Source organism: Antennarius striatus, chromosome 17 (genome assembly GCF_040054535.1).
Source record: "Antennarius striatus isolate MH-2024 chromosome 17, ASM4005453v1, whole genome shotgun sequence".
Taxonomy (NCBI): Eukaryota; Metazoa; Chordata; class Actinopteri; order Lophiiformes; family Antennariidae; genus Antennarius; species Antennarius striatus.
In genome coordinates, this window is record NC_090792.1 from 15,522,968 (window position 1) to 15,538,212 (window position 15,245).

General features: G+C 39.6%; 1 protein-coding gene across 1 annotated transcript in view; it reads left to right on the forward strand.

Moving 5' to 3' along the window:
* Window positions 1–14,071, forward strand: part of pcnt (pericentrin) — a 35,713-nt gene extending 21,642 nt beyond the window's left edge. The window contains exons 39-61 of the mRNA XM_068338421.1: window positions 171–278; window positions 586–606; window positions 993–1,229; window positions 1,311–1,484; window positions 1,611–1,763; window positions 2,016–2,195; window positions 2,299–3,216; window positions 4,187–4,357; window positions 4,547–4,736; window positions 5,201–5,529; window positions 5,616–5,718; window positions 5,966–6,138; window positions 6,212–6,484; window positions 6,625–6,752; window positions 7,001–7,130; window positions 7,825–8,616; window positions 9,076–9,276; window positions 9,473–9,691; window positions 9,977–10,203; window positions 10,287–10,366; window positions 10,442–10,583; window positions 10,714–10,841; window positions 13,509–14,071. Of these exons, the coding sequence (XP_068194522.1) occupies window positions 171–278; window positions 586–606; window positions 993–1,229; window positions 1,311–1,484; window positions 1,611–1,763; window positions 2,016–2,195; window positions 2,299–3,216; window positions 4,187–4,357; window positions 4,547–4,736; window positions 5,201–5,529; window positions 5,616–5,718; window positions 5,966–6,138; window positions 6,212–6,484; window positions 6,625–6,752; window positions 7,001–7,130; window positions 7,825–8,616; window positions 9,076–9,276; window positions 9,473–9,691; window positions 9,977–10,203; window positions 10,287–10,366; window positions 10,442–10,583; window positions 10,714–10,841; window positions 13,509–13,552 (5,121 nt within the window). The 3' untranslated portion in view covers window positions 13,553–14,071. The remainder of the gene's footprint in view (window positions 1–170; window positions 279–585; window positions 607–992; window positions 1,230–1,310; window positions 1,485–1,610; window positions 1,764–2,015; window positions 2,196–2,298; window positions 3,217–4,186; window positions 4,358–4,546; window positions 4,737–5,200; window positions 5,530–5,615; window positions 5,719–5,965; window positions 6,139–6,211; window positions 6,485–6,624; window positions 6,753–7,000; window positions 7,131–7,824; window positions 8,617–9,075; window positions 9,277–9,472; window positions 9,692–9,976; window positions 10,204–10,286; window positions 10,367–10,441; window positions 10,584–10,713; window positions 10,842–13,508) is intronic.
* The last annotated feature ends 1,174 nt before the right edge of the window (window positions 14,072–15,245 follow it).

The window sequence follows — 15,245 nt, forward strand, 5'->3', positions numbered from 1 at the left end:
ATCTGAAAGTCAAAAAATACCCCTTACTTAATGTTATTCCTGATTCTTCCTTAGGGTTTCTTTAGTTTGGTGTCGTTTGTCTAAACACTTGAGACTTGACAGCATCAAAGATAATTTGGGATGATTTTGTTGAATACAATCTTTCAAATAATTTGTTCATATGCATTTAGGAGCAGGCTGTGGAGCGTGAACACGAGAGAGATGAGTTCCAGCAGGAGATCCGAAGACTTGAATCTCAACTCAGACAGACATCCAGTGTGGATAATAAAGGATACAGGGTGAGGCCTATCATTTAATAGCAAGAACTCTATATGCAGTAAAATTGAACGAGATAATATTTCTTGTTTGGACAATTTCATCCAAAATGCTGCTGTTTCTAGAGACCGATCGTTAAAGGAAGGTACATTTGCTGTGCGTGTGTTCGTTTGAAGTGTTTTTTGTTATGCATTAGATTATGGGCTATGAACCACTTAACTGAATGGTGTACAGTTGTACTTGGGGGTTGAAGTGATGAATGTTTTTGCATTTGCCAGTCAAACTGACCTTTGCCATGTGTTTATTTCTGTGCCAAATGGATTGCTGTAGTTTGAGGACTTGGTTATGCAGGTATGAAAGCTAACCGTACTCCTTTTAGCTTCCCTGACTTCTTTGCATGGTGTGTTATATTGTATGTCATTATTTTTGTTCAGTCATTCGTAGATAAATTACTAGTGCCTATGTATGCTTGCAATCACTTCTGTGTTCATTTCCATTTTATCATCCATGTAACTTTCATTTGTTGTTGTTTTGCATTGCATTTGTCTTACTCCTATGTGTCACTTCACTCTGCAATGGTGGAATATTAACTTCCTAACAAAATTTGGTACCAGTGGCTGCAGACACAGAATGGCTTATGTGCAAATCATGTTTTTCTTTCACAAATTCCCTTGTACTTAAAGTATATAAACCTTGATGAAGTTATGACAGAAATATGTGCTTTTTTGTCTCTGCAGGTGGAGAATCTACAAGTTAGCATTAAGGAGAAAAATGAGGAACATGCCTCCTTGCTTGCAGCCAATCAGCAAGCCCAGCGTGATCTGGCAGAACGTAATGAAGAGATAGACAAGCTGGCTGGGCGAATCAGAGAACTAGAACAAGCACTGCTTAACAGCGCCGAGAGTAACAGGTCTGTTAGTCAACTGCAACAAGAGCTCCATAGAGCAAAAATGAGAGAAAAGGAACTCACACAAGTAAGGAAATGCACATTCACCACTGTCCTGGATTGAGTATCCGACCATTCCGTCTCTCATAAATGTCCTTGCTTTCATCAGGATAAGCAGGCACTGGAGCAGCAGGAGCTCTCTAACAGGCTCCAAATCTCTGCCCTTCAGTCCAAACTGGATGAGACTAGACATTGTTACCATGACAACACACGTGACCCCACCCAGGAGCTCAGGGATGCCCTAGACACTGCTCAGCAAAATGTACAGAGCAAAGAGCATGAGGTCTGTAGGATTTAAAGCAAAACATGTCGTTGATTGCTAAATGGGACTGAAATGTCAGCTGGTGCTCCAGATTAGACTATTTGTTTTTGAGTGTGTGTGCGCGGCTAATAAATTTTTATCTTTTAGATTGAAGTTCTGCATGGCCAGCTGGAAATTGTGCAGAGGGATTTGACCATTAAAGAGGTTGAACTAAAGCACCTCACATTACAGGTGGAGCTGTTGACCAATCAGAACACAGTTCATGTTAATGAGCTCCAAGAGCAGATTGCTGCCCTAAAAGTAAGCGTTTCCTCTTCACACCAAATTATTATCCATTTTGTTTAGGTGCTTCATAAATTAACTTCCAATCAGACATCTTTGGTAAAATAGCATGATTTTCTTTTTAGAAATAATTTTTATTCAATTGTTTATCTGCGGCTAAATAGCAATGTCTTTTTCTAAATAGACTAACATTTGAAGACTTAACAAAGCAAAGTCAATAATAGCATTTTCATTTTGAAATGTAACTGGTATGTACACAAATGCTTGCAGGAGAATGTGTCTGCTCTTACCATACTCAAGGAAGGGCAACAACAAGAAAGTGAGATGGAGGATGCAGAAGAGGAGTCTCTTCCCTCAGCATTACTACAGGAGAAAAATCATGAAATTGACCACCTGAGCAATATGATCCAAAGACTGGAACAGGAGTTGGAGAACACCAGGCAGAACAAGGTCAGAATCAGAAAGGAACACACGCTGACACTGTAGAAGTTCCTGTAGTTGGTGAGGCTGCCATGACAGATTTTATTATTTGATCATTTCAATCTTTCTGAAGGTTTTGGAGGCTGAGCTTGAAGATCTTCACTCACAGCTGGAACACCTTCAGTCTGAAATTATTAGGGTGCGTGAGGACAAACAGGAAGAAGAAGAGAGGCTTCATGAGGTCATCAGCACACTGCAGGCAGAACTTGCCACATTAGGTCCCAACCTGCATGAAGTGAGCGACTCTCAGGATGGTGACAGCATCAACCCCTCACCAGCTCCCAGCCCTGAACCTTGCCACTATAACATGCAAGAGAGGAGGGTAGGCCCAAACAATCTTAAGCAAGAGCTCAGTCTGACCCATTCTTCCTCACCTCTGTCCCTTCGATCTCGGCTCAAAGCCCTTCAAAGTCAGCTTGAAACTGTAGTGACTGAAAAAGAAGGACTGGAGCGATTGCTGTTCACTCAGGAGCAAGAGTACAGGGGACATGGCGAGGAGTTGGGAAAGAGGCTGAAAGAGGAGGGAGAGAGGGCCAGTGAGCTCCAAGGTCTCCTTGTGCTGAAAGAAGCTGAGCTGGAGGAAGTCAAAGCCCAGCTAGAGAAAAATGGTGACATGCTCCAACAGAAAAAATTGGACAATGCAAGCACACTCCAGTCTCTAAAAACCAAGGAGCAGGAGATGAACTTAGAAATGGAAGCCCTGAGAGAAACCAGCCTTACTCTTGAGAGACAAGTGCAGGAGGTGAGAGCAGAGATGGTCGACATGGAGGAACTGGTTGCTGAGGAGAGGACGAAGATTAAAATCCTTGAGACCGTGAAGGAAGAGCTATCAGTTGAACGGGAGGCGCTGAGGAGGAGGGAGATCCAGCTCCAGGAGGAAATCGAAAGGCTCCGGCAGGAAGTGACATCATTGAGAGCTTGTATCCAGGACCTGACAGCTCAGCTCAGTGAGAAAGAAACCAACCAGGAAGAGGCTCAAAAGGAAGTTCTGGTGAGTTTCAGTTACAACAAAAGCTGTTGGTTTCAATATTAAACCGGAAAAAAAATGAATTATGTCTTTTAATAAAGGACGTAAACATCACTTCATTGATAACCTTTGATGTTTTTTTTAAAAACATTTTAATGTATATTTATTTTTAATACATTAGTAGAACAGGTAAATTATTATATCTTAGGGATATGCATAACTTTTATAAGAATTTAAAATTTCATAAAAGTACTGACTGGGTTTCATTCTGGTCAGAGCAAGTCTTTGAAGCCCATTCCCCATGTTTGAAGATCTCATTTTCCTCTGCCAATAAATCTATATTAATTTCAAAAACCTGCTTCAATAGGCCCGGTGTTTAGACAGGAACTACTTTGCTCTGGTTCTTTTTCACTAGCACACAGCTACAGACAGCACTCAAAGCAACATCTGGATATAGTTAAATGCTGTAACACGTCATCACGGCGTCAGTCCAGAGAAGGCAAACCTTACTAACAGAGGAAGTGACATTAAAATGAGGAAGAAGCAGGGAAATCTGTTAGCTGCTGGTTTTAAAACTATGATGCACTTCGTATTTGTTTTTCACCTCCTTTCTTGATAATGTACGGTAAGGATTGTTTCGATTGTTGCAAAGAAAGCTTCAAGGCTGTAAAGCCTTTGTTGAAATGCTTATACTGTATTACCTTATTCATAGTTGTTAGCAAATGTAGGTGGTGTTGTTACATTGTACCAAAGAGGTATCAAGCCGTAGACGTAAAAACTGAGTCAGATGTTGTAAAACTCGGATGTTTAATTTTTTATTTCTACATTTCAAAGAAAAAGATCGATTACTGTTCTCGTGTAAACAGTAATCGCACTGTTTGTTTTTTTCGGGATAAGCAGGTAGCTGTGAATAAAATAAAGCTTGACTGTTCTATGTGCATGCAGGATTTCATGAAACTGTTAAGAGAACTCTTTTTGTTGTTGTTTTTCTCAGACAAATGCTGAGGTGACTCTAGCTGAGGCAGATACTGCCTTAAGACAGAAGGAGGGTGAGCTTGCCAGACTGAGGGGAGAACACCAGGTTCTGAGGTCAGAGCTGACTGCAGTGAAACAGAGCCTGAGTGTCACTACAGAAAAAGCTGGGACACTACATGAAGAAGCCCAGGTTGGATATAATACTGCAACAAATACATGGAATTTGAGAGTGATAGAGTTAATATGTCAGTGATTTACTCTTTCTGGGCAATATTAGGACATTTAACATTGTGGTAATATTAAATTACTGTATTGCAGTATAGTGTGTATAACAAGGCTAACTACTGCATTTTGATGCCACATATTTCTGTTGTCTCAGACCAAAGATCGTGCCCTTGAGGAGCTGGCAACAGATAACCAGCAGCTGAAGGCAGCGCTACAAAGTTTACAAGAAGACCTCGCTACACAGGAAACAGAACTGGCCTATCAGAAAAAAGAGCTACAGCAGCTCAGACAAGACTGTTACCAACAGGGCAGACTTCCTTACCAACACGGATACCCACTGAAGAGTGAGTACCGAATGCCTATTTGTTGATGTTTTGTATCAAATATTTATTAAAAAGCTAAAATGTTTTACTCCTTTGGCAAATTTTTCTATAGGAAATTCAAAGCAAAATTTAGATTTATATTTAGAGTCAGTTTGTGTTCCTGAAGCCTTGCAACAGACAAATATTTACTTCCTACAACATATTTAAAAACAATTATAAAAGTATGTAAAATGTCTTAGCATCTTTTTTTGGCAGGTTGTCTTCTTACATGTCTCTGAGTGCATTGCAGCCTGTCTTAGTACGATACCAGGCTCTGTAGAGCAATAACAGTTCTGACCTGAATGCCAGTGGAATTTTAGACTGCTAAAATATTTATCTAAAAATATTTAGACCACTAAAATTCCACTGCAGGGAATCTTTATAGATAATGGCAGCACTATAGAAAGATGTTCTCATAGATTTTTTTTATTTTCTTCATCTGTCAGATACTTCTCACAGAGCTTTCGGGGACATTGTGAGCGTCTGTCGTGATGAAGCATCGCTGAGCTCTCCTGAGGTTTTAAGGAAACTTGAATGCTCGGAAGACAGAATCCAAGATCCCTTCCACACCTCTGTTCTCGGATCTCGGCTGTCTGAGATCAGCGCTCTGAACACCACCGGCCTGGATTGTCAGCAAGTTAAAACATCTCCCAAAGTTTTGATGGAGCCAACATATTCCAGGACTATCACACCAGATCCAGTCACACAGAGTACCCACTCACCAGGCTCTGTGTCTGACAACTACTCCATGGTGGAGTCACTGGATACTGATAAAGTATGTAGTGTAAGAGTGTCAATCAGAAGGTTTCTATCTTAATGTGGTTCAAATGTGATTAAAAAAACATTGTTGTTTTTTTAAAGGTATGTGAAACAGAAGGACTTGACATAACAGCACCTCCTTCTCCTCTTGGCTCCATGTCTTCCTTCTCGGCACACGAATGGGCCAGTGATGGATATGGCAGCAGTGAGTCTTTTCACACTGGGACTGATAGTTGTATGACTTGGTGAAGATTTTAAGTCAGTGGGCTCATAGTGTATCTGTAAGTTTTGTGTCAAGACAATCACAAAAATCTTCAACTGTTAAAAAATATGCCCATTTGACAGGATATCCTAGTGGTTCCTTCCATATACAGACATCTTTAAAAACTATTTACAAATCTATACTTCATTTGGAGGCATAAGGAAAGAATGTTGTGTTCTGTCCTTTCCAGATGTGAGTTCAGAATTGGGTGCGAGGCTGAGAGTGGAACTGGAACAGACCGAAAGGCTGGATGCTCAGTTTGTTGAATATCTTCGCTGCCGAGGAATCAACCCCACAATTAACACAGATAGTGCTGCAGGCAGTATGAGTTACAGTGATGACCTGCTGTCACCTGAGCTTCAGGTGGGCTTCCTTTACAAGTAGACCTAATTTTATGTGTTTGACAGCACATTTTAATTTCTTTCTATTTCTGCAGGACCTTCTGAAGAAGGTGTACCAAGAAAGTTGCAGAATTCTTGCCATTTCCCAATGTCGTGCCACTTCAACATCCCACCCTCATGTGTCTGACTTAAAAGCATTTTCACTGAGTCACACAGAACATAATTCTGATGATGTCTCTACCCTGCTGGATCACCGGGACAAGTCTTCCATACCCCCAATGAGCTGGCAGCAGGAGAAGAGAGCGCTGCAGGAGACTGTGATTGCTCTCAGGGAGCTGCTCTGTCGAATGGCCCAGCAACACTCAAACGTGAGTTAGTGTAGACATAATTGTTCCTTTACTTTTTTTTTTTTTTGGTGTAAAATGAGAGAGATTAAAACTAACATTGTAATCCACCTATAGGTTTCATCAACAATCTGTACTGATCACTTTTTTTCTTTGATCATCAGAGTGGGGAAGATCATCTCAGTGGACAAGTTGAATCCCAGCTGAGAGCAGAGCTGGAGGAGACCCACAAACAACTGAAGTGTGCTCAGGAAACTCAACAAGAACAGAAGAACAAGATTCATTCACTCGGGTTAATATCACACAGCAATCAAGCATACCTCTCCCATAATTTGACATATACAATTCAGATTACATTATATATTTTCATACATGATCTTAGGCAAAGTCAGCTTTGTTAATGGGTTGTGACTGACTGTCTCTTTTATTTTCATCCTTGTATTAGCCAACATATGCACGTTTTCTGCATCTTGTTCCTTGCTTTTATCTAAAATGACCATAAGAAGGTAAAGGTGACTTCAGGTTTGTGCTCTTCCTCAGGCTGGCAGTAGAGGAGGGTGAGGAAGCTTTGAGGACGATGCAGACAGGAGTCCAAGAGCTTCAACAACAGCTGGAGCATGAGAGAGCTGTTAGTCTTCGCAAGGACCGAGAAGAGGAGGAAAAGAAATTGGTATGATGACGACAGAAATACACATCCTGAATATTCTATTAATACCTGGAGCAAAAATGTGGGGTGATTTACCGGAGGCCTATTCTGCTAAGGATGTTAAGCATACCAATGATACATTGAATCACTGCTCAGATTTCAATATGATGCATTTATAGTTCATTTAAGTTTGTTTGTTGTCAAGTTGTATTCCTGTGATGTGAAGTGTTATTCTTTCAGCATTAATTCCAGAGGTGAAGTACGAACATAAGAAAAAATTTAAAAGATAGAACTGTAATGTATAGTGGTAAGCCAATTACTTTCTAATTCTAAACAAAAGGGTGATTAAATTACATGGCTTGGACATTTCTTGCATCCGGCAAGAGGAAAACTCGTTAAATGAGGATCAATGCACCAACTTCTAAATTCTTTTTTGTTCCATTTGGTCAGTAGGTGGTGCTTTTATATGTGTTTAAGGTATCTTGAGGATGGCCTACTCCTCAGCAGGTTTAGGTGCAGAAAAGACATTTACCACCCTACCAAATCCCACTTTGTAGTATAGACCACTGTAGCTAAATACAAACAATTTAACCTGCTGCTTTCTCAGATTTTCTCAGTGTTACACATCAAATGTTGGGAAACATGTAGTGTTTGTGAGTGTGTACATGAGCCATCTCTTTTAAATCACTGAAAAATTACACTTTTCTTCCATCCCCAGGTACTAAAACAGTTTTCTGAGCAGCAGAGGTCACATGTCAAGGTTCTAAAGGATCAGGTGGAGCAGGACAGGGTGACCTACAGCAACCTTAGGCAGGAGCTTCAGATTGAACAGTCCCGAAGTTTGTTGCTGGAGAAACGTCTAAATGACACCCAGAAGGAACTAGAAAATGAACGCCAGCTGTCTACTCAACAACAGGAACTAAACATCCAAGAAAAGATTCGTCTTGAGCACCTCCTCACTGAAGCAGAGTCTCGTTCAGCTGACATTCACTCGAAGCTTGCCGATGCTCACAGGAAGCTGGATGAGGAGAGGGACCGTTGCTCCAGGCAGATGGACGAACTTAGTCGCAGACATGACGCGGATGCAGCCAGGGACAGAAGGTTCATCTCTGACATGCGTGCCCAGCTGGAGCAGGAGCGAAAGCGGAGCGAGGACCTCATGTCTGTGATGGACAAACTTAAATCTGAACTACTGCAAAACAAAAGGAAGTGGGAAGAGGAAGACAAAACGAGAAGAGAAGACCTGCAGAAGCAGCAGGAGGCCTCTGCCCGTCAACGGGTAGCTGTGGAGACCCTGAAGGAGCAGAAACAAGAAGCCTGCCGTGCTTTAGAAGTGGAGCGAGAGCGGTCCAAACGCCATGGGGTGGAACTTACTGAGCTGAAGAACAAACTGCGACTGCTGAAGGACAAAGAGAGAGAGAGGGAGGAGCAATGGGAGAGAGAGAAGAGAAAGGGGAGGCAAGAGCAGATGGAGAGGGAGAGACGACAGGAGAGAACCAATAACAAACTGGTAAAACATCAATATAGTTCTTATATGCCCTTGTTATATTCACTATTTTTACAAGTGTTCAACAGTTGAACGGAATTAAAAATATACCACTGTGTTATTTTCCTATTTATATAATACATATTTAAAAAAATGTCCAAAAAACAGCACCAAAATTGTAACTACCATAAATCTTTCAGTTGACACAACTGCAGTCTACAATATTTTATTCAATGGCTACTACCATGTCCACCATCAGGGTGCTCTGTTTCTTTTGTGGTGACGGGTCAGAATCTTATACTGAGGTGTAGAAGGCAAATATGTCAATCCAAATTCTGGGTTTCTTTATGTGCGCATTTGGGATTAGCTGGATAAAATGACCAATATGTTTTCAAATCCCTTGAGTGTATATTTAAGATCATTTTGGATCCACAACCTGTTGCCTTGCAATAGTTTTTTTTTTCCCGGACACTTTTTTTTCAGTGTGAGTTGGAGTTGTTGAGGCAACAAGATCAGCATCGCATGCAGGAGCTGCAGCGGACTCTGTCAGAGCTGGAAAGAGAGGAGCGGGAGATGGCTACTCAGAGGCTGTCTGGACAAACCACAGAGCAGCATCACAAGGATGAATCTTCACAGCACCTGCAAAACAACTACCAGGCAGGGAGCGCACAGCAAAATCAGCAGGTAGAGACGTCGCTTCACTGTGATTTGGTAAATGATACAGATATTAATATTGATTAACCTAATCCAGATGGTTTGGCGTCTGTGGATCTTTGACACCGGTTCTGGTATTTATTGAGCTTGATGGTCTAAGGTTGAGAATATTGGAATCTAATTTCACTTGATTGTTAGAAATTAAATATGCTTTTTTTCACTGTAGATACCATCCATGCAATCATCATCCAATCTGCTGGGAAGATTGTTAAAGGAGAATTCAGAACTGACGGAGCATGTGACGTCACTGAGTGAAGAGAGAGCCACCCTCAAGCATAGACTCACCTGCATGGAACGTCAGCTCCGGAGCAGAGAGAATGAGCTCACCAAGGTCGCCACAGAAACTGAAAACAGACCGATCAGTGACAATTTCAGCAACAGCAAGGTCAGAAGGACACAGCTGCACTCAGACACATTCACTACAGTAGAGACAATGTTATGGTATTGTCCACTGACGGATTTTACAAAGTTGATTGCAACTTTTTTCCAGTTTTATTTCTAATATTTTAAAACCCCATTTTGGGGTTTTGACTTGCCATAGGAGGAAAATGATGGTTTTAAGTGACTTTTATATGGCTCCATTCTCTTTTAAAAGTCAGCAATCCTGCTTGATGAACCCCAACTCTTTGTGTTGATCAATGTCACTAACTGGATATTTATTGGCTTTCAGTTGCAGCGTTTTTATGGTCGCTGTCTACGTGCTGAGAGCTACAGGAAAGCTCTGATTTACCAGAAACGTTACCTGCTGCTGCTCCTGGGAGGTTTCCAAGATTGTGAAGAAGCAACGCTGTGTCTCATAGCCAAAATGGGAGTACGGCCATCTTGCTCACTCTCCTCCCAACGTAGACCACTGGGACGATTTAGAACTGTTGTAAAGGTCGTCATTGCCATCTCAAGGTAGAGAGAACACCACGATTTGAATGTTTGTATCAGTACAGGTCTAATTATTGAAAACAAACTTATCCCACCCTGTATTCCAGGATGAGGTTCTTGACAAGAAAATGGAATAAAGCAATGAGGAAACAGTTTGTCTCTGGGACATCCAGTTGTAATGGTCTAGGTCAGTTCAGTTAACCCATTATGTGAAATTATGTAGCATGTGCTTTGGTGGATTTCTAATCTTTGTTTCTTGCAGGGTCTAAAGTCGCAGTTTTAAGAGAACAACAGTCAACATTAAATTCTGATTCGCCACCAAAGAGAGACAACAGTGCTGACCACAAAGACTTGGTGTCAGCCCTCGTACCACCTACTAAATCACCCTTTAGGTTGTATAACAGGTCTGTTCTCCTCTAACAAATCCATATCAACTTTAGATATGAAACTGCAGACTAATATTACAATTTTAATTATTATTTTAATGGATTTAATATATTTTTTTCCAAAAGCTGATTTTTACTCTTTGCACAGGACATATTCCAGCACCAGTGTAACTTCGGGGCGTTCAGAAGGAATGTCTCAGGATCCAGAGCAATCACTGACTAACTTTATCCACCATTTAGAGAAAGTCCAGCAGCGGTTGGTGGGAACCACAAGTGGTGAGCAGCATTAAGTATAAATGGGGTGAAAGCAGAACATGTTGGGACAGGAGGTGTGGTTGGATGCACTGAAGTGTAAAAAAAATGTATTTGAATGTTTGGTGCACAATGGAAACGGGTTCCAGAGTGTGGGTTGATTTTATGAAGTCGATAATCAAGGCACCATCACCTCTGGCTGTCATTCATTGCAATCTTTTTTCATTTTCTAACTCCATAACTTGCATGTTTTTCAGTCTTTGGTTGTACAAGACAGTTCTCAGTGTGCAGCTACTTTTGAATTTATGGTACTCTGGTCATGCTACCTGCTAATTTTAAATTATTTGTCTTCTCAAATGATGAAGCAGATTTTTTGGATTCTGACTTCCTTATTTGAAGTTAGCGTTTTCACACTGGTGATACTTCACGGGACCAAATTCATGTGTTTCTAGCTGTTACGCAGTGATCAGAACACACAATATCATCCCATTAATAGCCCCAATGTAAACTGCTGTCTACCACAAAGACTTCATTTCACTGTCTGAGTGTCAGATGACTCAATAGAGGCCTTCATGGGTCCATATGAGACCCTGTCCAGGTCCTGTAGGCGTTCAGATCCACTTTCTATTAAGTATTTCGAGGATGTCCATTCCTTCTATAGTATAGAACGCTTTGGGTCCATTCAGCATTATGAGTAAAACTCATTACTGTTATCAAATATTTTACAAGCACCTGTTGCGAAATAGGTTCTTGTTGGGTCTGACCTATCTTTGCTTACCATTGGACAAAAAACTTTTTTCAAATTTTAATTTAATTGACATGGGTCCATTTTTGAGTCATTTTTGGAGGAGGATATTTGTAAATGTGGCAAACTGGGAGATTACCTTTTTAATTATCATTAAAGAACCACAGTCACTGTCGTCCAGTGAGCTGTCTGCCGTGTCTTTTCAAATCATTACGAGAATCCTGACTCGATAATTGACTATTCTGACTGGATGACAGTCAAAAGACAAATATTGTGTAGCCTGATCCCAGAATTAAATGCATGTATCCTGATAGAAACCGTTGGTCTCCACGGTCTTTTCCCCTTTCTCTTCAGAGACATAGACACAGTTCACTGCTGGGGAAGACAAGTTACTGTTTGTGGTGGTGGGCTAAACACTTCATATATCCCACAAAACCTGTGTGCTTTATCATCTCCTAACCCAGTAAGCAAGACTCATTTAGCTCCACCCCATAAAGAGGAAAGGAGGATACAGTCAGCCTGTTCCCCTGATATGATTGGTTATCGGCAGCGCTGGCTGCAGGAGAATAGGACGTGGCTATACCTGAGCTGCTTGTCTCCCCTTTACCTGAATGGCCCAGGTGAGCGTGAGTGTAACACACTCACTCCACCACACACCAAAGCAGCACATTGCATCTGTCAGGATGTGTGCTGACGCGTCACAGAGAGGTGGGGACACTCAAGTCCGTAACATTAAGATTCTGTTGGTTGTATTTTGTCCTGCAGAAACTGTTCACAGCTGTTTTTTGCAGAGTGTAGACATATAACTTCACTACTATCTTAATACTGAATCTATGGATTAAGCCTACAATTATTTTTGTTAATTATTGTTAATGTTATTATTGTCTTAAAGTCTTAATTTTCTTCAATGTATATTCTCCCTGTTTTTGTTTATATGAATACTGCTGCAATATGTGTTTTCCCAGTTTGGTATCATTAAAGTTTTTCTAATCTAAGTAGACTTGTGATACAATTGAATAAAATAATCATAACTATGAATTATCTTGATCAATAATATTTAAATTCTTCAATTAGTAATGTAAATTATTGTTGTGTATGTATTACAATCATCAACTTAAATTTATTTTGACTAATTTTGGTCCTAGTCGCATCATTTAATTCATCATTTAATTTTGCCTTAATTTGTACCTTCCAGACATTCAGTCATATGCAATGCCTCAATGACTAAACAAGAGAATGTTGCAGGTGTTGCATTCTTTTCTTGAAAACCACTTGACTCTTAGTCCTCCAGACATTTACTTGTCTGAATGTTGTTAATAGTTTTCAAAAAGCTTGTTCAATACAAACAGACACAAAATCAAACAGTGATTGTCTTCATCGTGGGAAGGTGTATCCAAAATGAAAACAGCAATTTTATGCCTTGAAGGAATAGTATCTAGGTAAGGTAGTAATTTAATTACTATCTTGCTAAGATTATACATCAGTATAATCTTATGTTTCTTGTAATCTCTCACACTAATAGACATCTGCAAGACATTTAAAGGTCAGGATGGGCAGCCTTGTCCACATGAATCTTTGTTTTTATTTCAATTGCAGGGGGATTGTCAGATGGATTTTTTTAATGTACTAATTGTGAATATTTGTTCTGACGATGAAATATACAGCTGATATGTCTTTCAGTTATTTACTTAAGTGTTGAACATTACATGTGCAATTTCCTCTGGGATTAATAAAGTGTCTATCAATCTATCTTCAATCTATCATTGATCGATCGATCGTTAGGGTTAGGGTTCGTACGTTTTGACAGCAACAAGAAGTATTGTCATTCAACTACAAATGATGCAAAAACAGTTGTCTTCCAATAAATGTGTTCAAATAAATTCAATTCATAATTCTACCTGTGTTCATTTTTGCCTGATGTTTTGTGTGCTTGTGTGTCCTCTCAGGTCTGTCCGTTATCCAGCCTGATCCAAAACTCTTCGACCAATGAAGGAATGTCTCCTGCCTGCATATCACAGAACCGTCCATGCCTTATCAGTGTAGGAAGGAATACATCACACGTTGAATTATTCGATGATGTAATTTTTTTTTTTTATAACAAATTATTTTTCAACATATACAAATGTTTCTATTCTCTGTACTTCAGTATTTTGAAAGGTACTCTTGAAATGTTGCAGGAGCAAATGTTTTTAATGATTTCAGATGAATGGGTAAAGTTTTTGGGTAAAGCTAATGTTTTATAACCTTTTATGTAACCGTATGTAAATAGGACTAATATGTCCATATTTGCACTTCCGACCAGCCATTGCGTGAATTGTTGCATTAATGTGAACATATGTGTTTTTATATTGTCTGTGTTTCTGTCATAAAGTTGAAATATAGTTTCATGGTGTTATTGACAACCAGTCTGTTTGCTTTATGGAAATGCTTAAAATTCAAGTGTATTGTGTGGTGTCTTTTTTTTTTTAATAATGAGAATTCCTCATAAAAATCTCATACACTTTTTGAATTTTGATTCTACTTAATAATTCAAGAACGTAGTCATAGAATCAAAGTACTGTACCTTGTTGTCACAATGAAATAAAATAAGGACTATACAGAATAAAGTACAAAATATTTTCTCATCAAAAGTAATGAGGCAAGGAAAGGATGACTAAAGGGATCATGCACAGTAGTAAAATAATTCTATTAACATTTCAGCTGTACAGTCTAGATCACGTGTGTCAAACTCGAGGCCCAGGGGCCAAATGTGGCCCGCGAGAGCATAAAAGGTCAGAGTTTAAAAATAGGTCAAAAGTGTGCTTTGACCAAAACTACATTTCCCACAATGCAGTAATTGAGTCCATTTAACTGACAAAAACGTTTTGAACAAAATTAATGTCCTAACTTGTGTTTGATGTTATTTGTCTTTATTCTGTTGGATAGTTTGATCCTTGATTGATGGAGTTCTTTGGGTTTCATAAACTGACAAAAGGATTTATGTTGTAACAGAGCAACATTTTTTCTGTGCAACTGTAAAGTAACTTGTATAAGTAATAAATCACTTAACATTAAGGAGTAGTTACATTTATTTTAGATTAGTTAAATATAACTAATGAGGACAGCCATTATGCTGATATTGCCCTCGGTGAAAATGAGTATGACACCCCTGTTAGCGCTGCTGCCTCACAGGAAGAAGGTCATGGGTTCAAACCCTAGCATTTCCAACATGGCCTTTCTGTGAAGAGTTTGTATGTTCTCTGCGTGTCTGAATGGGTTTTCTCCTGGTTCTCCGGTTTCTCCCCATTATCAGGAGAAACATGCTTCTAAGGATTGGGTCGTGTTGGCCCGTGGTGGCGGGGCACCCAGATGCAGCAGCTCTGGAACAACTCTACATCTGACCTTACAATTTCGTTGTACATCTGTATAATAACAAAAATAAAGACCTGTTCTAGATTCAAACCCAGTTTTGGTTTGGGGTTTTTTTTATTTATGCCTTAATGATGACGAACACGAAGAATATTTGTTTTTCTATTTTATGATTGTAATTCTGTTTTCCAATCTCTTTAATTTTAATTTATTATGAAAGCACTAATAATAATAATCCAATAATGATCCCCGTCGGGATTTTTGTTAAAATTGTAACCAAAATTTATATTTTATAATAATATAATATTATAATAATATAATAATAATATGTAAAT